The sequence below is a fragment of the Enhydra lutris genome, unplaced genomic scaffold (genome assembly GCF_002288905.1).
Source record: "Enhydra lutris kenyoni isolate GAN:26980312 unplaced genomic scaffold, ASM228890v2 scaffoldscaffold6, whole genome shotgun sequence".
In the NCBI taxonomy this organism is placed as follows: Eukaryota; Metazoa; Chordata; class Mammalia; order Carnivora; family Mustelidae; genus Enhydra; species Enhydra lutris.
Genome location: NW_019154090.1, coordinates 29,837,899 through 29,863,506, shown reverse-complemented (window position 1 = coordinate 29,863,506; position 25,608 = coordinate 29,837,899). Strand labels below are relative to the sequence as shown.

Genomic DNA, 25,608 nt, shown 5'->3' with positions numbered 1-25,608 from the left:
CCTACATGGTCTCCTGCCACCTTTGCCTGGGACCCTAAGGAGAGCATATCATCTCATCTATGCTATTCTTGCCAAAACTCATAATCTGAAGCCAATCATGGGGAAATGTCAAAAACCCCAAATGTGGGCCATTCAAGAGGTGTCTCATTCCATATAGTAGACACTTTGCACCATAGCCATTTCCCACAAATTAAGGTATTGATGTAAAACTCAGTTACTCAGCCCCACGAGCCACATTCTAAATGCTATTTTTATATATGGCTAATGCTGCCACAGTGTACAGCACAGATATTGTGTGTTTCTCTCATTGCAGAAAATTCTATCGGAGGGTTTTAAAAAAAGGTATGCCGGACAGCACTGACCTACAGAATAACTCTCCAAAAATGTCAAGGAAAGGCTGAGGAACTGTTCCTGATTAAACAAGAATAAAGAGATAGAACAACTGAAAGCAATGGGAGATCCTGAATTGGACCCTGAAAGAGAAAAAAGGACATTGGTGGGACAAATGTGGAAGGCTTACTAAGACTTTGGATTAGTTAATAATACTCCATCCGTGTTAATTTTCTGGTCTTTATCATTGTACTGTGGTTATGTAAGATGTAAACATTTTATTATTTTTGCAACTGTTTTGTAAGTCTGAAATTATTTCAAAATGAAAAATTTTTAAGTAAAATAAAATGTAAAGCCATCCCTATCTTGCTATTTATATTATTGTACCTTTTACAGTTGACTGCGTTCCACCCTATTTCATGAGTAGATTGCATTTTGGGGGCTTTTGAAGTTTTTATTTAAATTCCAGTAAGTTGGGGCGCCTGGGTGGCTCGATGGGTTAAAGCTCTGCCTTTGGCTCAGGTCATGATCTCAGGGTCCTGGGATCAAGCCCCGCATCGGGCTCTCTGCTCAGCAGGGAGCCTGTTCCCTTCCTCTCTCTCTGCCTGCCTCTCTGCCTACTTGTGATCTGTCAAATAAATAAATAAATCTTTAAAAAAAATAAGTAAATTCCAGTTAGTTAACATACAGTGTAATATTAGTTTCGGGTGTACAATATAGTGACTCAGCACTTCCATACGCCACCCAGGGCTCAATCATGACAACTGCTCTCCCCAATCCCCATCACTTGTTTCACCCATCCCCCACCCACCTCCCCTCTGGTGACCATCAGTTTGTTCCCTATAGTTAAGAGTCTGTTTCTAGATTTATCTCTATCTCTCCATGAGTAGAGTTTATTGAACGCTGTCTGATTATTAGTGGAAGGGCAAGAGAGTGATCTACATCCCAGGCACCCACCCCCGCCCCTCCAGTGAGGGCCTGTGGAATCCGCCTCCATAATAACCAAGCATAACCAAGCAGGTGGCCCAAGTCCCCAAGCGGGTGCTACTAGGAGGGCCATGGCTCAGATGTGTTGACTCAGCAGCCACCAGCTCACGTTTCACCCTAGAGAGCAGAGTCAGGCCCAAAGAATAGTGATGGCCCCAAAAAGGGAAATGTTCTCATGTCTGAGGCCCTTCAGGGAGCTCTCTAAGACTGAAAAACAAAATCTAAACCCGTCTTTACAACCTTGTTTCAGATAAGTTTTTAAACTGTTATTATTTAAACTATTTTATCTTTCACACTGCCAATTTCATTTCAAAAAAATTGATATATTTTCAGTAAAGCTGGGGAAAAATTTTATGCTTATATAGTTACTATCGGGAAAACTAGAAATGCTTGATGAAGAAAATGGAAATCTGCACTCCTAAGGCTACCACTCAGGAGAAACTGCCAGTGATATTCCAGTGTTGTCTTTTCTTTCTTTCTTTCTTTCTTTCTTTTTTTTTTTTAATAAAGATTAACTTATTTATCAGAGAGAGAGAGAGATGAGAGGCTGGGGGGGTGGTAGGGAGAGAAGGGCAGAGGAGGAGAAGAATCCCAAGCAGAATCTCCACTGAGAACAGAGTGCACAGGGGGCTGGACCCCATGACCCTGAGATCACCACCAGAGCAGAAATCAAGAGTCGGATGCTTAAGTGACTGAGCCACCCAGGTGCCCCACGCCAGTGGCTTTTACCTAGGATATGCTTTCCTGCAATACAGGGCCTCTGAGTCCTCTGGCTTCCAGGAGTCACCCTTGGACTCTCTGTACATAACAGGGTCTGGTATAAGCTCACCTTACCTTTCAGTGGTCTCAGGAGAAGAGGGCTTGTCAGCTTGTGGGTCAGTCCCTGCTGCAGATGGCTCTTTTGGGGCTCAGGCCCGGTGGTCAGTCTACATGGCCTCTTCATCAGCCTCAGGACATTGTTTGCTGGTCACCTGCCACTGAGGCACTGCTCTCCTGCACTTTCTTCCCAAGAACCACTGATGTAAGTTGCTTGGCAACAGACATTTACCTAAAATTTGTGGGAAAACAAGCAAATGTGTGTGTGGGCAGGATGTGGCTGCAAGCTACCAGAGTTCACAGATGTCCCCCAGTACAGCAACCTTCCCCTGATCACATTCCTCCATGGCCCCAGCTTCCTACAGCAGCCATCCTTGCTTTCAGCCCCTCTTCCTCTCTCTTGTCCTAAGGCCCCTCCCCTAGGATCTGGAACCGGTGCAGAAAACAGAAAACACTGTGGTTCTTTTGTGCACAAAAGGGCTTTGTTTCTTGAAGCATAATTCTGTGAAATGTATCAATCTTAAGTGTGCCACTTGATTTTCACCTGTCCAACCAGCACCTGGATCAAAATCAAGACTCTTTCTGTCTCTCAGAAAGTTCCCTTGTACCCCTCTATCAATCTCAACCCCAATTCATTATTCTGATTCCAACACCATAGTTTAGTTTTTGCCTGTTTTTGAATTTAATATAAACAAGATCAAATAATACATGCTCTTTGGTGTCTGGCATCTTTCACCCAGCATTTTTTTTTTAAGTAATGTCTACTCCTGACAGGGTACTCGAACTCAGGGTTGCATTCCCCACTGACTGAGCCAGCCAGGCGCCCCTACTCAACATGTTTTTGACATTCGTCTATGTTGTTGCATCTATCAGGAATTCATTCTTCCATTGCCGGGTAGTATTCTATCACACAAGTATGTCACAATTTATTTATTAATTCTATTTTCTTTTTTTTTTTTTAAGATTTTATTCATTTGACAGAGAGAGAGAGAGATCACAAGTAGGCAGAGGCAGGCAGAGGGGGGGGGGAAGCAGGGAGCCCGATGCAGGGCTCCATCTCAGGACCCTGAGATCATGACCTGAGCCAAAGACAGACGCTTAACCATCTGAGCCACCCAGGCACCCCTATTAATTCTATTATCTATGGAATACTTGGGCTTCTCTGGGTTTGGGCTACTAGCAATAAGGCTGCTATGAGCATGCACGTATAAATCTTTTTGTGGAGCTAAGCCCTCATTTAAAAATTGCTGGACAATAAGGTATGTTTAGCTTTAAAAGAAGCTTCCAGGGATACCTGGCTAGTTTAGTCGGAAGAGCATGTGACTCTCAATCTCAAGGTCATGAGTTCAAGAGCCACACTGGGCATGCAGCCTACTAAAAAAGAAAAAAAAAAAAAAAAAAAAGCTTCCAAGCTATTCCCGAAAGAGGAATTTTACACTTCCACCAGCAGTGTACTGATAGTTTCAGGCGATTCAATTCAGTCCTCTACTTCACCAGCACTTAACATGGTCAGTTTCTTTTTTTTTCCCAGAGGAAGGAATTTAATACAGAAAATTCGTTCGTTTCCAAATTGGGCGGGGGTTGGGGGGATGCTGCAGGCAGCAGGAAGCCACCAAGGTAGTAAGTGAGCTCAAGAGCACACCCCCATAACCACAGTCAGAACTGAGAGGGCTGCTGCTGCCACCCCCAGCTCCACAGGGCTCTGTCTCCACGTCCAGTCAAGGCAGGAATACCAAGTCTGGCTGCTGAGATTTCTCTAGATCCTCACATATTTGTGTCCTTGCTGTCAACAGAGATGGTAGCAGGAAGATGGCTCCACCCCCAAATCCCTGGTGGGGCATCTAATTGTCAGACCACGTTTTTCTTTTTTTAAGATTTTATATATTTGACAGAGACAGCAAGAGGGGGAACACAAGCAGGGGTAGTGGGAGAGGGGGAGAAGGAGGCTTCCAGCCAAGCAGGGAGCCTGATGCGGGGCTCAATCCCAGGACCTGAGGATCATGACCTGAGCCAAAGGCAGAAGCTTAATGACTGAGCCACCCAGGCGCCCCTGTCAGACCTCATTTTAAATATGTATTTGTAGTTTCTGTGCACATTTACATATTTGTATATATTTAAAGATTTATTTATTTGAGAGAGAGCACATGAGGAAGAGGAGGGGCAAAGGGGGGAGAATCCCAAGCAGATTCCCCACTGAGCACAGAGCCCAACAGGGACTTGGTCCCATGACCCATGGGATCATGACCTGAGTCCAACCGATAGAGCCACCCAGGTACCCCTCATTTTATATTCTTAATTCTAGCTGCAAAGGAGTCTGGTAAGTATATTTTTCCACTTTCCAGCCTCTGCAGAATATAGGAAAGCACCCTATAAAGAGGTAGGGAGGGAGCTTGGCCTTTTCAGTTGGCTTTCGCTGAGTAAAAAAGCTATCCCAAAATGTAACTGACTAAAATAGCAACCATTTATTTAGCTCACAATTCTGCAGGATGGTGATTTGGTACTGAGCTCAGCTAGCCAGTTCTCAACTTAGTTGGGCTCACTCATGCCAGTTACCAAATCTGCTGGGAACTGACTGGCTGACGATGGGCTCAGCTGGGATGGATCACCTCTGTCTCATGTGGTCTCTCACTCTCCAGCAGGCTAACGTAGGCTTGTTTTCATGATGGCTGAGCAGCTTTCCAAGAGAGAGCTCAAAATGCTCTTCAGGCCTTGGCTCCAATATAGCACATCACTTCTGCCACATTCTGCTGGCCAAAGCTAGTCACTAAGACTGGCCCAGATTCGAGGGCAGTGGAAATAGATTTCCACCTCTTCCAGAAGGTGACGTAAAGCCACAGTGCAAGGATATGAATAAAGGGTGGAATGAGAAGTCAGGGCAATCTAGTCCCCAGCACCCACCATACCCCCCACTCCTGGAACCAGCCAGCAAATCCCAAGTACTCTCTTTCTTTTCAACAAGCAACAAGATTCCCTATATCTTACCTTTTCTGTTCCTTTATTTTGTCCTGTTTCCTGGGCTCCTTCATTTTCCAGATCTTCAAATTAATGTTTAATGTAAGCAATACCTTCACTTTCTGAGAACTCATTCTTATTCTCTGTTGTTCCATAAGGCAAACCTCAGGGATGTGAGATCTTCCTGAATCTAATTACTAAGAATAGTAGGGAGAGAGCTTAAAAAAATTTTTTTTCCTACTGTTCCAACTGCATGGTTTTCTCCTAAAGCCATTTTTTGCTGTTTTCTTAGTTTATTTTTTGCATTGGCAGTCTTTCCCCTAACGTCTGGTGAACATTTTTTTGCATTAAGAATGAGGCAATAGGGGGCACCTGGGTGGCTCAGTCATTGAGCGTCTGCCTTCGGCTCAGGTCAAGATCCCGGGGTGCCGGGATGGAGCCCCATATTGGGCTCCCTGCTCAGCGGGGAGCCTGCTTCTCCCTCTCCCACTTCCCCTGCTTGTGTTCCCTCTCTTGCTGTGTCTGTCAAATAAATAAAATCTAAAAAAAAAAAAAAAAAAAGAATGAGGAAATAGGTGTGCCTGGGTGGCTCAGTCGTTAGACATCTGCCTTCAGCTCAGGTCATGATCCCAGGGTCCTGGGACTGAGCCCCGTATCGAGCCCCACATTGGGCTCCCTTCTTGGCAGGAAGCCTGCTTCTCCCTCTCCTGCTCCCCTGGCTTGTGTTCCCTCTCTCATTGTGTCTTTGTCAAATAAATAAATAAAAACCTTTAAAAAAAAAAAAAAAAAAAAAAGAACGAGGCAATAAAAAGCCCTGGGGAAGGTCTGTGCACATCCACTGGTTGGCGTCTTTCTGGGGCAGGCAGATGGGGACTGACCTGTACCAGAGCCTCTGCAGGCCAGAACACAAGGCTCTCATGGATGGGGCTATTCTGTTTCTTTAGGGCATGGATGCTTAACCTGGTTCAGGCCAATGACTCCTTGGATTGTCTGGTCAAGTCTGGAAGCCAGAGTAGTATTTGAAAAGGCATTTAAAAATACATAGGATTACCCCAAAATCCCAGTTATACTGAAATAGTCATTGAGCTTTTTTTTTTTTTAAGATTTTATTTATTTATTTGACAGAGAGATCACAAGCAGGCAGAGAGGCAGGCAGAGAGAGAGGAGGAAGCAGTCTCCCCGAGAGAGCAGAGAGCCCGATGCGGGGCTCGATCCCAGGACTCTGAGATCATGACCTGAGCCGAAGGCAGTGGCTTAATCCATTGAGCCACCCAGGCACCCCAGTCATTGAGCTTTTAAACAACATTTCCTCTCTCTCTGTGAGCACCCAGGGCTCTGTTGGTGGGATTCTCTATCTCCTGACTGCTACACATATTTAAAGTGTACAATTTGATGAGATTTGACATATGTGTATACTTGCCAAACTATCATCACAATCAAGATAATGAACATATCCATCATCCTCCAATTCCAAAATTGCCTTTTGTAATTTTTTTTCCTTTTCAAATGTTGGCCACAAGTGGCAATGGTATTAGCAGAATCTGAGACTTGATCACTAAAAGAAATGATGGATATTTTCTTTTAAGATATTTTTAATCTATTTGACAGAGAGAGAGAGATATCACAAGCAGGCAGAGAGGCAGGCAGAGATAGAGAGAGGGGGAAGCAGGCTCCCCACTGAGCAGAGAGCCTGATGCGGGGCTCGATCCCAGGACTCCGGGATCATGACCCAAGCTGAAGGCAGAGGCCCTAACCCACTGAGCCACCCAGGCGCCCCAAGAAATGATGGATATTTTCATATAACGAAGAGATACCTCAGATCATCATTTATGCATAATGCTACTTAAATATCTCATTGAAACAAACACTTGTCAAAGAGCTTCAATGTCCTTTTACTTTTGATCAAGTAAGCACCCCAAGCAATGCCCAGAGAGTAAATGCTGTGCTGTCAACTCTAACTGAAGGCAGAGTCTTTGCTGGGCCAAAGATTTCTGGGCCCTAAGCTGCCATGGCCTGCATAATTGGGGTGGACATAGGTGTGACTCTGCCCACTGATAGACTTCATAAACCAGGCGATTATTTCAGGGAGCGGAGGAGTTCTACCACTCTTTTACTCACCTTTACCCAGGGCAGAAATCATAGGCCTATGCTAACATCCAATCATAATGCTAACCCCTTTCAGAACACTGAAGGGAAAAATCATTCCTTCCCTTTAACAGCAGTGTAGAAAGCAAGCCAGCCTAAGTTCTGAAACAGGGAGGCTGTAGCAGGAAACTTGCAAATGCTACACCACTGTTTCCTTTGCTCTAACAAACAGCTTATCATCTGGGAAAGGGACGTGTGGTCCTGGGCGTCCCATCCTTGAGAGATAACAGAGGCAGTGTGTTATTTCTATCTGCTTCCCAGGAGAAAGAAGTTGTTACATGATGATGTTGCAGAGTCCCTGACCCCAACGGTCTCCTATAAACCACCTACTCATTCATGCATTCATCCATTCATTTGTTTCATATATTTTGGGTGCCTGCTATGTGCCAGGTGCTATGTTTAATTTTAGAAAACAAGAGACGCAATCTGAATCCTCCTGGAGGTCACACCCTGATTGGAAAAGGAAATAGCTTTAAACTAAAGAGCACACAAATAAACATATGTATTGGGGGGGTGGAAAAAACGGATTTTAAAAAGTTAGAATAGCGGGGTGCCTGGGTGGCTCAGTGGGTTAAAGCCTCTGCTCGGGTCATGGGCCCAGGATCCTGGGATCGAGCCCAGCGTCGGGCTCTCTCCTCAGTGGGGAGCCTGCTTCCTCTTCTCTCTCTGCCTGCCTCTCTGCCTACTTGTGGTCTCTGTCTGTCAAATGAATGGATAAAATTAAAAAAAAAAAAAAAGTTAGAATAGCTGTATCTGCTTCTTAAGGGGTAAATATAATTCATGTCTGGAAGGACAGATCTTTCTATGGTCCCCTTCAGCCTACAAACATTAGTGGGGAAGGGATTCTTGCTTCAAAATTTAATCATGTCCTGTAACAGTTTGTGAGTTCAAAGCAGAACTGAAAATGTGCTTTCAGTTGCTGCCAATGGAGACTCAGAACAGTCTTTTTCTTTCTCTTTTTCAGGTGGGCACAGGTAGGTCACCAACAGACAGGCCTGGAGCCAAGCTGGGTTGGGGATGAGGCCCTATGCTGCTCAGTATGAATGGGAGAGGGGGAATGAACACAAATGAAACAAGACTGCTGAGCACAGCACAGAAGCAGCACGGGGAGGTACTACGTAATGGATGCACAGTCTCCGCTTCCCATGATGAAAACATGCTGGAAACATACAATGCTGTGATCGCATGTAATTCCACTAAATTGTATGCTTAAAAATGGTTAAAATTGGCAATCTTATGTTATATATATTTTACAATAAAAAGAAGAGAAACAATTGTTAATTTAAAAAAAAAAAAAAGGGAACAGCCTGAAAGTTGATCGGACGCTGAGGCTCTGAGAGGAGCTAGGAGTAAGAAGACCCTTCGGAGGGAATGGTCCAGAGATTCAGAGAACAGGAATGTCTAACAATCAATCTTAAGTTTTTTGCTCTTTGTTCTTTTTTTTTTTTTTTTTTTTTGAAGATTTTATTTATTTATTTGACAGAGAGAGAGAGCACAAGTAGGCAGAGAGGCAGGCAGACAGAGAGGGGGGATGCAGACTCCCAGCTGAGAAGAGAGCCCGATGCAGCACGAGCCTGAGATCATGACCTGAACTCAACGCAGAGGCTTAACCCAGGCGCCCCATGCTCTTTGTTCTTTAAGATAACTCTCCTCTATCCCCCTAAACTTTAGTAAAAGTTTGCTACACCCAAATGCCTGATTCGAGGTGGCATCAATGGAAAGAATGTGTATTCTGAGTCTGGGCGGACACAGCACCACAGAGAAAAGAGAGGAGCCGCATGTTTTGAGACCCAAGTGAGTGGACACGACCAAAGAAGCAGAGACGACTCAGAGACATAAATGATGTGCGGGGGCAGTGCTGAGCGTCCCGCTGTAGGTGGGATGACAGCTCACGCAACACTTAGGGATGCACCAACGCCACGGGGTGGAAGACCCCGAACCATCCAGAAGGTAGCAGTCTGAGTCACATAGGTGGGCCTCATGAAGTTCATGGTCTGCCAAGCTGAAGTGGGTTCTGCGGGAGCTCTGTCTGTACTTCCAACCTCAAGGAAAATAAGATATCCATCTTTAGGAAGTAATTTTTCTTGGGGCACCTGGGTGGTTCAGCTGGAAGCCTGCTTCTCCCTCCGCTGCTCCCTCTGCAGTTCCCCCCGCTGCTCCCCCCGCCGTTCCCTCTTTCTCTGTCTTTCTCTCTTTCTAATAAATAAATAAATAATCTTTAAAAATAAAAATAAATAAAAAATAAAAAGTAGGGGCACCTGGGTGGCTCAGTGGGCTAAAGCCTCTGCTTTCGGCTCAGGTTGTGATCTCAGGGTTCTGGGATCGAGCCCTGCATCGGGCTCTCTGCTCACCAAGGAGCCTGCTTCCCCCTCTCTTCTCTGCCTGCCTCTCTGCCTACTTGTGATCTCTGGCTGTCAAATAAATAAATAAAATCTTTAAAAAAGAATAAATAAAAAATTTAAAAAGATGCAAAAGTCTTTTTAAAAAAGGAAGTTATTTTTCTTTTCTGATGCTTTCTGGGATCTGCCATGTTAAAAGGAGTAAAAGGTGGAGGGATGGGTGAAATAGTTATAGGGAATTAAGAGGCACTTCCAGTTATAAAATACATCTAAGTCAACAAAGATGAAAAGTACAGCATGGGGAGTACAGTCAATAACATTGTTAACAACATGTATGGTGACAGATGGTGAATACACTTGTGGGGAGCAATGCATAATGTACAGAATGGCTGAATCACTCTGCTGTACATCTGGAATTAATATAACATTGTATCTCAATTATACTTCAATAATTTCTTCTTAATTTTTTTTTTAAGTAAGCTCCAGACCCAGCCTAGAACAGGGCTTGAACTCACAGTCCTGAGATCAACACCTGAGCTGAGATCAAGAGTTGAATCCAACTGTGCCTGGGTGGCTCAGCAGTTTAAAGCCTCTGCCTTTGGCTCAGGTTATGGTCCCAGCATCCTGGGATTGAGCCCCACATCCAGCTCTCTGCTCAGCAGGGAACCTGCTTCCCTTCCTCTCTCTCTGCTTGCCTCTCTGTCTACTTGTGATCTCTGTCAAATAAATAAATGAAATCTTAAAAAAAAAAAAAAAGAGTTGGATGCTTAATCAACTAATACACCCAAGTGCCCCCAATAACAAATTTTTAAAGGATTAGGGAGGAAAAAAGATAGCCATGGATAACAGGCAAAGAAGAGCCAACTAGCACTTAATTGGAATCCCTGGAGGAACAAAAACAATGAAATATAATAGCTATTAAAGATATAAATCAGGGGTCGCCTGGGTGGCTCAGTTGGTTAAGCATCTGCCTTCAGCTCAGGTCATGATCTCGGGGTCCTGGGATGGAGATCTACATCGGGCTCCCTGCTCATCAGGGGAGTCTGCCTCTCCTCCTCCCTCCCCACTGTTTATGTTCTCTCTCTCTCTCAAATAAACAAATAAGATCTTTAAAATAAAATAAAATAAATATTTAAAAAATCAAGACTGGCCCAGATGGGTTCAATGGTAATTCTACCAAACCTTTAAGAAAGAAAATATACCAATTCTCTAAAATCTATTCCATAAGATAGAAGCAGAGGGACTACTTCCTAACCCATTCTATGAGGAGAGCATTATCCCAATACCCAAACCAGATGATATTATAGGAAAAGAAAATTACAGACCAATATTGCTCATGAGCATAGATATAAAAGTCCTTAACAAAATATTAGCAAATAAAATCCAACAATGTATGAAAGGAATTACATGCCATGACTGACCAAGTTGCATTATCCCAGGTGTGCAAGGCTGGTTCAACATCTGAAAATTACTTAATGTAATCCATCACATCAACAGACTAAAGAAGAAAAATAATATGATCATAAAATAGATGCAGAAAAGGCATTTGACAAAATCCAACACCCATTTATGATAAAAGCTCCCAGCAAGCTAGGAATAAAGGGGAATTTCCTCAACTTCATACAGAATATCTACAAAAATCTGCAGTCAACATCACAGTCCACGGCAAGAAACTAGAAGCTTCCCCATTAAGATTAGGAACAAGAAAAGGATGTCCCGTCTCACCACTCCTTTTCAACACTGCACTGGAAGTGTTACTTACTCAGCAAGACAAGAAAAGGAAATAAATCTATCTACATTGGGAAGGAAAAATAAAACCATATCTGTTCGCAGATGACACGACTGCCCACGTGGAAAATATGAGAGATTCAGAAGAAAAAATCTGTTGGAATGAATAAATGCCCACAGCAAGGTTGCAGGATATAGAATTAATACTCAAAGGTCATTCACTTTCCTCTTTACCAACAATGAACAAATGGAACTGAAATGAAAAAAACATTGCTGTTTACATAGGTACCATTAACACCCCCCAAATGAAACTTAGGTATAAATTAATAGTTTATAATAGTTATAATAGTTATAAATAGTTATAATAGTTTATAATAGGTGCAAGATCTCTATGAGGAAAACCACAAAACTCTGATGAAAGAAAGCAAAGGAGAACAAAATAAGTGGAGGGTATTATTCCCTGTTCACAGATCAGAAGCCCCAATATTGTCAAAATGCCAGTTCTTCCCAACTTGATCCATTTGATCTACAGATTTAATGTGATCCTAATTGAATTTCCAACGAGTTATTTTGTGGATCTGACAAGCGGATTCCAAAGTTTATATGTAGAGGCAAAAGACCCAGGACGGCCAATTCATTACTGAAGGAGAAGAACAAAGTTAGAGAACTGACACTACCTGCTGTTAAGACTGACTACTACAGGGGTGCCTGGGTGACTCAGTGGGTTAAAGCCTCTGCCTTTGACTCAGGTCATGATCCTGGGATCCTGGGATGGAGTCCCACATCAGGCTCTCTGCTCAGCAGGAAGCCTGCTTCCTCCTCTCTCTCTCTGCCTGCCTCTCTGCCTATTTGTGATCTCTGTCAAATAAATAAACAAAATCTTAAAAAAAAAAAAGACTACTACTTAAAGCTACAGTAATCAAGACAGTGTGTTACAAGCGAAAGAACAGAGAAATAGATCAATGGAAGAGAAGAGAGAGCCCAGAAATAAAGCCCCATAAATACCGTCAACTGGTCTTTGACAAAGTAGCAAAAGCAATCCAGTGGAGCAAATACATAGTCTTTTCAACAAATGATGCCGGAATAACTGGACGTCACATGCAAAAAAAAAAAAAAAAAATCAGTGTAGACACAGAACTTATACTTCTCACAAAAATTAACGCAGATGCATTGTAGACCATTTTATCTAAATGTAAAACAAAAAACGATAAAACACCTAGGAGATAACATAAGAGAAAATCCTCTGGATGTTTAAAGCACTTTGGATCAATTTAGTGATGCTTAGCCCATGATGCTTTGCAGGCATCTGTGGCCCACTGTCTCCTGGACTCTTGGGGGCACCTCACACCCTAAGAGCACCTAGGCAGGTTTGATGAACCTGATGTAAGCCTAAGAAGTTGTGGCAGAAACCTGGCTCAGAGCTTCTGGGGCAAAAGTGGGAATATATGGAAATGGCAAAGGGCGAGCTCACAAGGTTAAGGGAACCCATGTACTAACTGGGCATCTGGAACAGAAACCAGGAGCTCAGCGGCCCCAGGGCAGGGACTCAGTCTCTGCCATTCTCTGCACACCCATTTTTCTACACCTGACAGGAACCAAAGCTTCCAGCTCCACGTAACCCCAGGGTCTCACCCTCTTCCTCAAGCCTGGTTAGAAAAACAGGCAGAAAGGTTTCAGACCAGTCAAGCTTGGGTTCTTCAAACAAAGCCAGAGGGGACTGTTCTCTCTCTCTCTCTTTTTTTTTAATTTTATTTATTTATTTGACACAGAGAGAGATCACAAGTAGGCAGGGGAGGGGGAAGCAGGCTCCCTGCTGAGCAGAGAGCCCAACGCAGGGCTCGATCCCAGGACCCTGAAATCATGACCTGAGCTGAAGGCAGAGGCTTAACCCACTGAGCCACCCACGTGACCCAGAGGGGCCTGTTCTTGTGAGAACACGGGCACTCCACCAGGAGCACTAACCTGAGTGAAAGAAGGGCAGCCTTAGAGAGAGGACTGTATAGATCAGGGGTGTCTCACTAGGGATCTGAGGGACATTTCCAGAGGCAAGACTTGCCACACACAGAGTAAGGTCTCTCTAAGTCTTCAAAGTCAGAGGGTGATTTGTGACACCCTATGATGGAGAAGGTAGCCTTGTCTCAATGGTGATGGTGGAAAACATGGCACGGCTGATGGCATTGGCAGCAGACTCAGAAAAGCAAAACCCCGATCATACAGGCTGCCTCTGAGTGGGTGTGGGTGGGTCCTTCCTGGGTACCAAAGGGCAACGGATACTTGGCAAGCATCATGGGGCCAAAACCTGAACCCTGACCACCTAGAAGTCTCATTTCTCCTGTGCAAGAAAGTCACACCTCACAGGTAACTTTCAGATCATGAAAACAGATGTGAGGGGTGCCTGAGTGGCTCAGTGGGTTAAAGCCTCTGCCTTCGGCTCAGGTCATGATCCCAGCCTGGGATCAAGCCCCGCATCGGGCTCTCTGCTCAGCGGGGAGCCTGCTTCCTCCTCTCTCTCTGCCTGCCTCTCTACTTGTGATCTCTGTCTGTCAAATAAATAAATAAAATCTTTAAAAAAAAAAAAAACCAGATGTGAACGGGGGTCTTTCCAATGGAATCATTTTATTTTATTTTATTTTATTTTAAAGATTTTATTTATTTATTTGACAGAGAGAGAGATCACAAGTAGATGGAGAGGCAGGCAGAGAGAGAGAGAGAGAGGGAAGCAGGCTCCCTGCTGAGCAGAGAGCCTGATGCAGGACTCGATCCTAGGACCCTGAGATCACGACCTGAGCCGAAGGCAGCGGCTTAACCCACTGAGCCACCCAGGCGCCCCTCCAATGGAATCATTTTAAACCACCACTAGGAGCTGCTGATTAAAGACTCTTTTTTTTTTTTTAAGATTTTCTTATTTATTTGTTTGACAGAGATCACAAGTAGGCAGAGAGGCAGGCAGAGAGAGAGAGAAGGGGGAGCAGACTCCCTGCTGAGTAGAGAGCCCCATGTGGGGCTCGATCCCAGGACCCTGGGATCATGACCTGAGCCGAAGGCAGAGGCTTTAAACCACTGAGCCACTCAGGCGCCTCTGATTAAAGACTCTTAATAGGTGTTTGGTGCCCCACGCACATCCCTTTGGGCCTGACCAATGTGCAGCCAGGCCCAGCTCCACACTGCCCTTTTCTGGGGGCAGAAAGAGCCAGGGAATTTGCCCTAGGACCAACTCATGACCACTGACTGAAAGGAATGGCAGACAAACATTCACAGCCCCTCACCCCTCTTGTGAGGTCATTCAGAGGTGACAGTTGTGTTACAGGTCTCCAGAGGCATGAAGCACCCTACCCACCCTTGATAATGTACTTGTATAGGCTGCCTCCCCTTCCAGTGCTTCCTGGGATCACCTCCCACGTAAACTACTTGTACTTAATCCTTATCTCAGGGTCTGCTTCTCAGAGATCCACACCAACTCACCACATTTTGGTAGAGAAAACAAGAGCTACCCTCCAAAGGAGGCACATAAGGAGACAAGGGTGATGTGGGGGCACAAGAGGTAGAAACCTCCCAAGATGCTTCTTGGGGGCCTCTCTGACCACAAAGGCTCAGATACCCAGCTCAGGGCCATACAAGGAAGCAAGTACTCATCGTAGCAAACATGCATTAGCCAAATTTACAGAAATGGGAGCATGAAATCACACAGTGCTTTTAACTCAAAATGAGAAAGACATCTTCATCCTGGCTAGACCTCTTGCACCCACCTGATGGTACCTTCTCTCTCTACAGACAAGGAAACCTATGATTATCTCAAGGTTGCGTGGTGGGCAAGGGCTGGGCCCAAAAATGAGCTACAGAATCCCCCTGCTAAGTGAATGACACATTTGGGAACTGTGGTGGGACTGGACACCAAACAAGTGCTCACTGACAAAATCCTTATTTTTTTAAAAAAGATTTTATTAATTTGACAGAGAGGGACAACAAGAGAGGGAACACAAGCAGGGGGTAGTGGGAGAGGGAGAGCAGGCTTCCTGCTGAGCAGGGAACTGGATGTGGCGCTCCACCCCAGGACCCTGGGATCATGACCTGGGCTGAAGGCAGATGCTTAATGACTGAGCCACCCAGGCGCCCCCAAAATCCTGATTATGTTGCCTAAGTGGGTGCAAAGGCAGCAGCCAGCTCCCTGACCCTGGGAGTCTCAGATTCCCTTTGGGTTGCAATGACTGACTGTGGGTTTAGGAGAAAGTGGATCAGTTCTGTTCTTTATGCTCTAACACTAGCAACTGGTGGACTGTTTTGGGGGCTAGCTGCCGAAGATGGGAGAAATTGGGGTCAAGGACAGGTGGGGCTGGTCCATTGCAGCAGTATGAATAAGTTACATGGCAACGCCAGGCACAGGATGTTCTGGGATTCCTCCCCACCATCCCTTGGCCAGCACCCTCTTCTGTCCATTATTATGGACAGTTTGTGCTGTCCACTTATCCTGTGTGTGGTACCACGCCAGAGCTGGGGGCAGGTTGTGAAGGAGGCCAATGCCAAGCTTCACCTGGCTGTGTGTCCACCCATTCCTGTCCTCCCCCTCCTTGCCCTCTCAGGAAGTCCCATCCCAGTGAGGGATCAGCGGGGCCACGCAGCACTGAATTCCTTCTCCAGACCCTGGACAAACTGGTCATTGAGGAAGAGCAGTTGACCATGGGGCAGGAAGCGGGCGAGGATGCCCTCGATGCGGTCAGCCCGAAGCAGGAGGTTGGTGCTGGGGGTCAGCAGCCGGAGGTGGTCAAGGAGGAGGCGTGCCAGCAGCCGGAGTGTGCCCTCAGCCAGCAGCAGGTTCTCGTGGGCATCCAGCACCAGGGCAAATCCTAATGAGAGCACACCCAGCCATACCACTGTCCGAGGCTCCTGAAAAGGGTCCCCTGCTGCCAGGCGGAAGGCCCCAAGGGGGGCCTCATGCAGGGGCACTGGCTCATCTGACGACTGAGGCTGCAGGTCCATGGGGGTCCGGCCAGATGCCTGCTGCTGCAGCCGGCACATGGAGTCCACCTGCCTGAGGAGAGTGGGTGGGTCACTGACTTCTGTCATCCTCATCACCACCCTGAGAACTGAGAACTGCTATGAACTCCATATCTCAGATATAGAAACTGAGCCCCAGAGAGACTAAATAACCTGCTCAAGACCACAGCGCAGGAAGCATGAGCCATGACAGGAATCCAGGCTCCTGCCTCCAGGCCCTGAACCATTTCATTCCATGTGTTCAAGAGAAGGCAGGTTTTGAACACAGCCCCTTGGGCCAGGAAAGGGCACCAGGGGAAAAAGACTCTGCCCCCACCAGCTTCACAGAGGGCTCCTTAACATCAAGAAATGCAAGCCTTGGGTTGCCTGGGTGGCTCAGTTGGTTAAGCGTCTGCCTTTGGCTCAGGTCATGATCCCAGGGTCCTGGGATTGAGTCCTACATCAGACTTCTTGCTCAATAGGGAGCCTGCTTCTCCCTCTCCCTCTGCCTGCAGCTTCTCCTGCTTGTGCTCTTTCTCTCTGTCAAATAAATAAATAAAATCTTTTTTAAAAAAGCAAGCCATGAGAAGTTAAAGTCATGTTCAACTGCACTGTCCAATCTCTCTACCCCTGTCCTACCCTGCAACCCTCTCCAAACAACAAAGAAAGACCTTCCACTTGACCATTTAGGCTTTAGAAATCACACTCTGATCTCTCCTGAATCACCTTCTAATTTGGGCCGTGCACAAGCTGGTTTTAAAGGCTTTTGGTTTTCTGTGCCTTTGGTTTCTCTGTGCCCAGAGAAAAAAAGGGATGGCAAAGGCTAGCAAAGAGCTGCCCCAGAATGTTAATCCCCCCACCTCACACCCCACCCACCCACCAGAGAATGCAGAAAGGCAAAGGATTCTGGCACTTGCTGGCTCCATCTTGGCCTGGGATGGGAAAGACCAAGGCCAACCACCACATCTGGAACAGTTTCCTAAATGTTCTCAGTGGATCCCAGGCTTTCAGGAGGCTCTGGGCTCAGAGTTCCTATGTACCACATTCTCTCTCCTCCTTAGGGATTCATAAAACCTACACATATACTAATCGCTCTGAAAAGTCCTGCACTGCAAAGCATGCTTAATCTGTTCCAAGGTCTGCCTGCCATGTTCTAGCTGCATAACCTTGGGCTGGTTAAGTTCCTGTGCCTCCTGAGAGGTGGGGATAATAACCATATCTATCTCAGTGGACTGTTAAAAGAATTAATGAGTTCATATACATGAAATGCTCAGAACACTTAGCACATACGTACAAGCTCAATTAAGGCGAGCTATAATGGTAATGATGATGATGATAGCATTATTATTTCTTTAACTCCTTTTCATAAAATACTTGTGAACAATCATGGGTGACTTGTGGAAACAGTACTCAAACTTTCTGCTTCTTAGTCTGATTCTCTGTACCCTCCCAGAAAACCTATCACAATTGGGCATGTGTTCAATGAAGGCCTGCATTACCTGGCCACAGCCAAAATCTGCTCCTTTCGGAGGAGCCTGTCCCTCTCAGCACCACGTGGTCGTGGGTCATCCGGTGAGTTCTCAGCACCAAAGACGCAGGAGTAGAGCACTCGGCAAAGGCCCGTGTCCTGGGCCTGTGGAGCCCGCAAGGTGTGGATGAGGAAAGCATGGACCATGGCTCCAGGGTGGACACTACAGGGAAGCCAGAGACCTTGGTGAGTGTGAAAGCCCAGCAGCGCAGGCAACCACAAAACGGGTCTCGCAGCATGTGTGAAGGCTGCTGTGACTGGTCACGGGTCCTCCTCCGCCAACCAAGAGGCACTCCCTACCTCTGAATAATGGTGTCTGGTTAGCAGCACTTCTGTCCACCACAGAGGCAACTGGGGAAGAAATCTCAGACAACCCCAAACCGGGCTCTACAAAATAAATGGCCAGGAATCTTCAAAAGTGTCAAAGTCATGACAGTCAACGGATGCTGGGGAGCTGCTCCAGAGGAAACTAAGGAGACAGGGCAGTTGAACACACCATGCCGGGGGGTCCCCAGCCAAAAGGGTCGTTTCAACATAAAGCATTATTAGGACAACTGGAAACAGCTTAGGTAATAGTCTTGATCATTGTTACCTGATTCTGGATGTAGGAGAATGTGCTCGTTTTTAGAAAATACACACTGAAGTACCACTAAATACAGAGGTAAGACTGCACCGTAGCGGCAGCCAACTTAATTGTCAAAGGGTGTACGGTAGTTCTTTGTAAGAAAACTCCTGAAATCTTCTACAAGTTTCGGAGTACTTAAAAATAAAGTCGACTAAATAATGACACTACTAATAATAGTAGCGTCTGGCTGACTCAGTGGCCGGCCCGGGGTTGGGAAGGCAGCCCGCACACAGGAAGCTGCTATCTTGATCTCTAATTTAGGGTAAGTAAATCGTCCGTTTAAATTGGTCAAGCAGGAAGTTTCGCGAAGGCACTTTGAGAACTGCAGCCCGCTGATCCGCGAGGACCTCCGGTGACCCCCACCCCAGCCTCACGAAGAGCACGTCATCAGTCTTAGCCACCGTGTCCCCCCAAGTCACAGCGAAATGGTAGCGACCAAACCCTCACGTCACTGACTCGCGCAAGCCTGCGGCGCAGTGCATTTCGGGAGTTGTAGTTCCTTGCTTCTGTCAAACAGCCCTAAGAGGAACACCCCAACCGAGTGTGCTGCCCCTTCAGCCTTGGAGCCGCTGTCCTCCGGGCCTCATACTCACCCTTCCTTCCTTGCCCGCGGGCTTCTACTCACAGGCCGCTCCACTCCGCAGCAGGAGAGCAATGGCGGCTGCGCGGCCCCTGAGCGCCTGCGTACAGCGGTCGCGGGCGCGCGCACGAGCTGACGCGCGCGGGAGGGGGGCGGGGCGAGGCCCCCCACGTCAGGTGGGGCCCCCATGCCAGGTGTACTGTTCCGGGAGTGGGGAGGGGTGGTGTTCTGACACCTGGACGCCCCCCGACCCCGGCAGGGGCGGCTTTCGCTCTCTGACCAAAGACCCCTTACTTCGAACTCCCAGCGGGACCTTCGCGGGTTATCTCCAGACATGGTATTGGTGGAGTCCCGCTGCGAGGCCTGGAGCAGCCGAGCCCCAGGCCACCGCGAGGGGGCGCAGCGTCCCGGAGCGTGAACCTTCCGGAAAAGGCCCGGTGACCACATCGTTGTGGGCTGGCGCGGGTCGGTCCTCTGCAGTCCCTGCCAGCCTTGTGAGGCTCGTGGGGCCTAAATAAAGGTGCGGGGCCGGTTCTCGAACTGGCCAGTATGCGTGGGAGTCACTGGGGTGCCTGTTAAAATGCAGATTCCTAGGCTTTATTCGTGGAAATTGTGACTTTAGGAGAAAGATGCATGTTTAGGCTGTCGGTGGGGGAGGGTTTGGTGTTGTGGATTCCCGCAGCGGGTTAAGACCAGAGTTTTTAAACGCTCTGGGAGCCAAACGCAACAGTTCTCCTAGTTCGATGAGGACCCTGGTGGCACTTTGCAACGGAAGTGTCGAATGCAAATGAAATGTGAGCTTCCAGTTAGTCAGATTCCGTTCTTTTCCAAGTGAGGAAACAGACCGTTTTGGAGTAGAACGATTTAAATTTGTCCCCACCCTGCCACCAGCGGTGTGTCCGTGACAGGTGAGTCACTTCGTTGGGCCCCAGTGAAGAAGCCCCGTAGGGTTTAGCAGGCTTACCAGTTTATCTTCATATTCCCACCACTAACAAGGTGACCCATCTTTGAGGGAGGTCATCAAAGTAAAGAGACTTACTTCACACTGAAAGGGGCACTGGCAGCCACCAGCCTCCAGAGACAAACGGCAGGATGAAAGCCCCACCCAGAGGTGTTTGGGGCCCTGCAAGGTCTGTCCTGAGCCTCACTGCCTACCCTGGGCCATGCACCTACAAGCTCTTTTAGCTATGGGCATGTGAAGGGCTCAAGACCCCATGGTCCGTGCCTCAGAGCCTCCACACCAGCTGTTCCCTCAGCCTGGAATGCCCTTTCTTCCCTTTCTTTTGCTCTTCCAGATGTGCTCAGACCAAAAGAGGGGCAACCGTCTTGCCTGGACTGCCCATTAGCATTCAGTTGCCCCTTTGCACCCATTGTTGAGGGTCTGTCTGTGATGGTGACGTCTCCCAGGGGGCATACCCAGGCTAAGGTACTCACCCACTCTCCCCAGAGCCATGCACACTCCTTGGTGACTGAAGAAATGAAGGACAGGGCAGCCCCGGCAGGGACCCTGGAGTCAGGACCCTCCAAGGGGAGGGGATGTATTCCTGGCCCCTCTGGCCATAGAACGTGGGCGGGGGAAAGTAAGGAAGGCTAGAGGAAGTGGCCAGGGGGCCAGGGTGTGTGGGCATTTTGACCACAGGTACAACCCATAAATTGTAGTTGGACGGGCAGACGCAGAGATGGTGTGGGGACCCAGTCACAAGGCTGGGGGTCATGGTGGCTCAGTTCCTGGTTCCCGGTCCCTATCACCCTTAGCCAGAACCCATGTCTGCTAGCTGATTACAGCAGAAAACTGGCAGAGGGCTCTGGTTGCTTGGGGCCACCTGGCATCTGGAACACAGTATTCTAGCCTCTATCCACTCTGGGCAGTGAATCCACTCCAAGTCCCAGGCCACCAAGGGGCTGGCTGGCCTTGTGTGAAGTGTGTGAAGGAGACAGCAGTGAGAAGCTGCCTGAGCCACTACCGTGGAGGGCTGTGAAAGACCCAGATGGGGGTGGTGTCCTGATGAGGAGCAGAGAGGAGTCAGGTGCCATTCCCAACTTTCTGCAGCCTTCAGCCAACCTGTGCCTTCCGGGTCAAAACCCCGGAAGCTGAGGACAGCGAGGCAGGAAGGAGCCCGAGTTCCCCAAGATGCTGCAGGGCCTTCCTGCTGAGGGAAGAGCACACACGTTGATTTTGCTAAACAGCTGTGAGGGATTGATGTTCTATACAGTCTAATTCATTCCTAAGTGAGGCAGCGTGTAAAGAGGTCAGGGTGTTGCCTGGCCTAAGGTAGGCACTCGGTAAATCTATAAATGTTGACAACTGTTAATACAGAGGCAGGATAGGAAAAGGTGTCAGAGAGGTGTGGGTCATCACTGGAAAGCAAGTGGGGCCTTCTGGTCTGATGGGAGTCAGAAGCAGAGAGATGGACGGGCTGAACTTCCTGGTGCTTCTTGGAGTTGTAAGACCTGCCCTGAAGACCAAATGGAACAGCCCGAGTGGGATGGAGGTAGCATGTGTCGCATGTTCGTGTGTGTGAGGCCTTCATAGTGGTTACCCTACAGATCATGGCCGGGCCAGGCATAGTAAGTACAGATATGGGCTTGTGGGATACGGATGGAGAGAGAGAAAGGTAGAGACAGAAACTGGGTAGAGAAGGAAGAAAAGTAAAATTAGACAAAGCACTACAAAAAAATTAGAGGAACTTCAAGGAAGCAGGTTGCTGGATTTAAGGCCTGGCCCACCTGTCTAGAAGTGGCTGGAGACCACACCTTCCTATCATTTCCCCTCCCCTCCCTCTGGCTGTGGGCAGAGTTGCCCATCACCCCATTCCCCAGCCCTGCTATTCTCTGTGGACCTCTGAATTGGGGTGGGGGGGCTGGTATGCCTACAGCCTCTTGCATTGGCCCCTTCCCCAGACTACCACCCTACACTACTGTCTGCCCCACGTCAGGGCGAGGCCTACCCCATAGTGCCCCTTTTCCAGTACCTTTTGGTGTCCACCACTGCGATATCTGCACAGTGACTTACACTGATTCAATTTGCAAAGCAGTTTCCATTCCCCACCTACCCAAACCACAGCATTGTCATGAAACACTGGTGGGCAGGCTGGCTTGGGAAGTTCTGCTGCTGCTCCTAGACATCAGGACCAATTCCCTGGTCCTACTTACACACCTCCAGGGACAGGGAGCTCACTCCTTAGAGACAGCCCCATTGCTTTTTGACAGCTGGAAACCCTTACTGATCATCTTGAGTCCTCAGGCTAGACTAGCAGAGCAGCCACCTACTTCTGGATGTGGGGAGGGCAGTTGGGTGGAATCTGCCAGCCCCAGGCAGTGGATTTTTTTAACGACTCCCTGATTAAGAAGTCCAGCCGTTTCTTGAAGAGTAGAGTAGCAAACTAAGAAGAAGGAATCTGCCTTTTCGAGAATCCAGGCAGGCTGAGATTAAATTGATAAGGTTGCCCTAGAACCAAGGGGACCAAAGTCAGGCAAGCCTTGTCCTTTTGTCCCCCTGCTCCTCCCTAGATCACCTCAGAGATGGCATTGCCCTGTGCAGGCAGCCTCCCACTGGCCACACAGATGGCTTCCTCCTTTCTCTCCACAACATCCCCTTCCACAGCTTCTTAACTGCTACCTGGACTGGTGCAGTAGGCTACCAGCCTACACACAACAGCTGGGCTTTTCTTCTGCAACCCATCACCAGGCAGAAATGGCACCTGGCTGCTCTTGCGCATGTGCAGAATGGAAAGAAACTCTCAGCCTAGACCCCTCTCTTTTAATTGTCTTCAGGCTCCTCCTTTTTACCTGTCTGATCTTGTAATCTTGTAATCTTCACAATGGCCTTAAATCATAACAGCCCTAGCAGACTCTTGTAGGGCATTTGCTGTAGACAAGACTCTGTTCTGAGTGTTTTACATACACTAACTCTATTGATCCAATCCAAAACCATTTGAAGGAGGGTCTTTACAATTCCCATTTTTTAGATGTGGAAGTTAAGACATGGGAGATCAAGTAACTTTCCTGAAGTGAACACATGTGCTAAGGGAAGTGTGCATGTCAAGAGATTTCAGCCTGCCCCCTCCCTTCCCCTGGTGTGTCCCCTTCTCCCCTGTTACCTCATAGTCCCCCTAGGGGCTGGCTCAGCCCCTGCTTCCAGCTCCAGAAGGCCATAAGCCTCCTTCAACCCCAGCCCTGCTTACCTCGTACAACCCAAACCTGGGAGCTCCATCCCACCCTCAGGGAGCCCTGGGCCCCATGGAAGCCATCTTGGCTGGGCTCCAGGAGGATGAGGCCATGTGTGATTTGTCCTTTCAAACAGCCATGCTTCCTGAAGGGCTGACAGCCAGGAGGCCCCACGAGGCAGCTCAAGCCCAGCCACGTGAGGCTCCCTCCCCTCCCGCTGCCCCGGGCCCGCTGACTCAGAGCCTGGCTGCTGCTGGCGGGTGCAGCCACTCCCTCCCAGGGGCGTCTGCTGGTGTGGGCTAGGTGGGGCAGACTCAGCCCTTGCCTCATACCCCCTGGCACCCCACAAATTCCTGTGTGGGTTGGGTGGGAATGCTTCTTACCTTCTGTCCCATAACCAACTGTCTTCTTTGAACAATCGGCTGTGAACAAGTCCACATCCTGCGGCATTCTCTCAAGGCATGACTTTCCTGGCCATAGACCAGCAACTTCTCTGTCATTACTCAACTTCCCTCTCCTGATTGTTTCCAGATTCCACAAGGCGGGGACCTCCCTGTCTAAACATCCCTCCTTTCTGCACCTATGGTTTTCTTGCCTCTGGAAAGTGGGTGCCTTTGTGCTCAATTCCAAGGTTGAGGACTTTTTAGAAATCCCAAGTTTTCTAGAAGGCTGTGGATGGGCTCAAGCCAATGACATACAGCCAATTAACTCCAAGGAGTCACTTTTCAAAGAATCTGACCTGAGGAAAATCGAAAGACTAATATTCCCATATAGGAGAGTCAGAAAAGAAGCTGGGTTTACAATGCTTGAGCCCTTGCCACTATGATGCCAGCGTGGGTGGGTTCAGCACTACAGAGAAGTCTTTGCTATATACAACGATCAGATTTTCTGGCTAAGAGAGAGACATTGAAATTGATCTATTTTGCTGAGCAAATGGAGCAACAGAACTCTCAGATTCTGCTGGTGGGAAGAACAGTATAGCAACCATGTGGAAAGTGCTAATGCTGAAGGAACACACTGCAACCCAGCAGTTCCACTCCAGTTCCAATCCATTCAGGATTATATCATGCCGAATAACCTATCAAGGGGAGAATGGAAGTGTTCTATGTCCTGACTGTGGTGCTGGGTACACAACGGCATGCATTTATCAGAACTCACAGAACGGAACTGTACACTCAAATGGGTGAATTGGGCGGCATGTAAATGATATCTTAATTTTTTTTTAATGTGAAAACTGGAAGAAAAAAATGTAGGATGAATAATTCAATTTAGGAGGAGACCCGTAGGATGGAATACTATACAGCAATGAACAGGGACAGACCACCCCCCCCACCCCCCGCAAAAGGAAACATAAATGAATCTCAAAATCATGCTGAAGGAAGCCAGACATATGGGATGCCTGGGTGGCTCAGTCAGTTAAGCTTCTGCCTTTGGTGCTCAGGTCACAATCCCAGGGTCCTGGGATTGAGTCCTGCATCAGGATCCCCTGCTCAGAGGAGAGTCTGCTTCTCCCTCTGCCTGTCTCCCCCCCGCATGTGTGCTCTCTGACAGATAAATACAATCTTTAAAAAAGAATAAAATAATGGAAATTTTTTTAAAAAATTGTTATTACAAGGGACCTAGTGAGCAATTCAGATGATGCCCAGACCCCACCAGTGCCCACTGACTTGGCCAGCTCCCTGCCTGTGCCTGGCCCCACAAAGCCCTTTACTCACGGAAGCAAGCTGCACACGGCTGCTCCCGGGCTGGAATTTCTGCCCCGCCCTGGCCCAAGCAAAACAACCTTTAAAACTGGCCAGCAGCCCAGGTTTTTAAACCGCTTCCTTGCAGGATCTGCTCCCCTTTATGAGCATCCAGGAAGAAAGTTACAGCTTCTCTGGCTGGGCGGGGGGAGGAGGAACTGGACCACCTCTACCCCATCCCCTGAACTTCCCAGGTAGATGGGGTTCTGGCCTGAGCCGGAGGGACAAACCTCTGGAACTCCCTTCCCCAGGCTCAGGCCTACTCCCCTTGGGGTATAGGCCAGCACCAGGACCTTCTCTGGGGAAAATTTTGTTTCCTGGTTAACCAAGGCCCTCTCCCTGCCTCTTCCTCCTCTTCCACAAAATGAGCTACATACCAACCTTGTAAGCTTAAGAAACAATATGCAAGTGTCTAAAACAGTCTAAAGGCCTTGTGACCACAGTTGTGCTTCTGATGGTGGGACAGATGTAGCCTCAGATGTCAGCACCTGGCACACAGCCTGGGCATTGTTAAACTCTCAGCACCCATTGCTCCCTCCTCCCCACGTGGCCTGATCCTAACCCACAGAGTGGAAATTTGACACCCAGGGCAGAAGTCGGGCAGCCTGACCCCACCCTTGGCTGGGACGGTGGCAGGAGGTGAAGAGTGGCAGAATCCTAGGCAGCTGAAATGCCTGCTCTGCTTGTATCTGCTGTGT

At 47.9% G+C, this 25,608-nt stretch overlaps 2 protein-coding genes across 8 annotated transcripts in view; both read right to left on the bottom strand.

Moving 5' to 3' along the window:
* LOC111141602 (mitochondrial antiviral signaling protein) overlaps positions 1 to 19,029 on the bottom strand; it is a 35,708-nt gene extending 16,679 nt beyond the window's left edge. Inside the window, exons 1-2 of one of the 4 annotated variants that reach the window (XM_022494276.1) lie at positions 19,015 to 19,029; positions 2,152 to 2,365 (exon numbers count right to left, since the gene is read on the bottom strand). The gene's annotated coding sequence lies outside the window, so the exon portion shown is untranslated. Of the gene's footprint in view, positions 1 to 2,151; positions 2,593 to 12,302; positions 12,354 to 17,767; positions 17,794 to 19,014 lie in introns of those variants that run through there. The other 3 variants (XM_022494273.1, XM_022494275.1, XM_022494272.1) reach the window with 3 other exon arrangements.
* LOC111141603 (adaptor related protein complex 5 sigma 1 subunit) lies at positions 15,380 to 19,128 on the bottom strand. Of its 4 annotated transcripts, XM_022494280.1 has the most exons (4): positions 19,015 to 19,128; positions 18,097 to 18,183; positions 17,768 to 17,959; positions 15,380 to 16,323 (listed from the first exon to the last, which is right to left on the bottom strand). In XM_022494280.1, the coding sequence occupies exons 3-4, from the start codon at positions 17,941 to 17,943 to the stop codon at positions 15,897 to 15,899; spliced, it is 603 nt and encodes a 200-aa protein (XP_022349988.1). In that variant the 5' UTR covers positions 17,944 to 17,959; positions 18,097 to 18,183; positions 19,015 to 19,128; the 3' UTR covers positions 15,380 to 15,896. The 4 variants fall into 4 exon arrangements, with proteins under 4 accessions (XP_022349988.1, XP_022349989.1, XP_022349987.1 ...); XM_022494281.1 differs by lacking the exon at positions 18,097 to 18,183 and having other exon boundaries at positions 19,015 to 19,070; XM_022494279.1 differs by having other exon boundaries at positions 17,768 to 18,206; positions 19,015 to 19,053.
* Between the last annotated feature and the right edge of the window lie 6,480 nt (positions 19,129 to 25,608).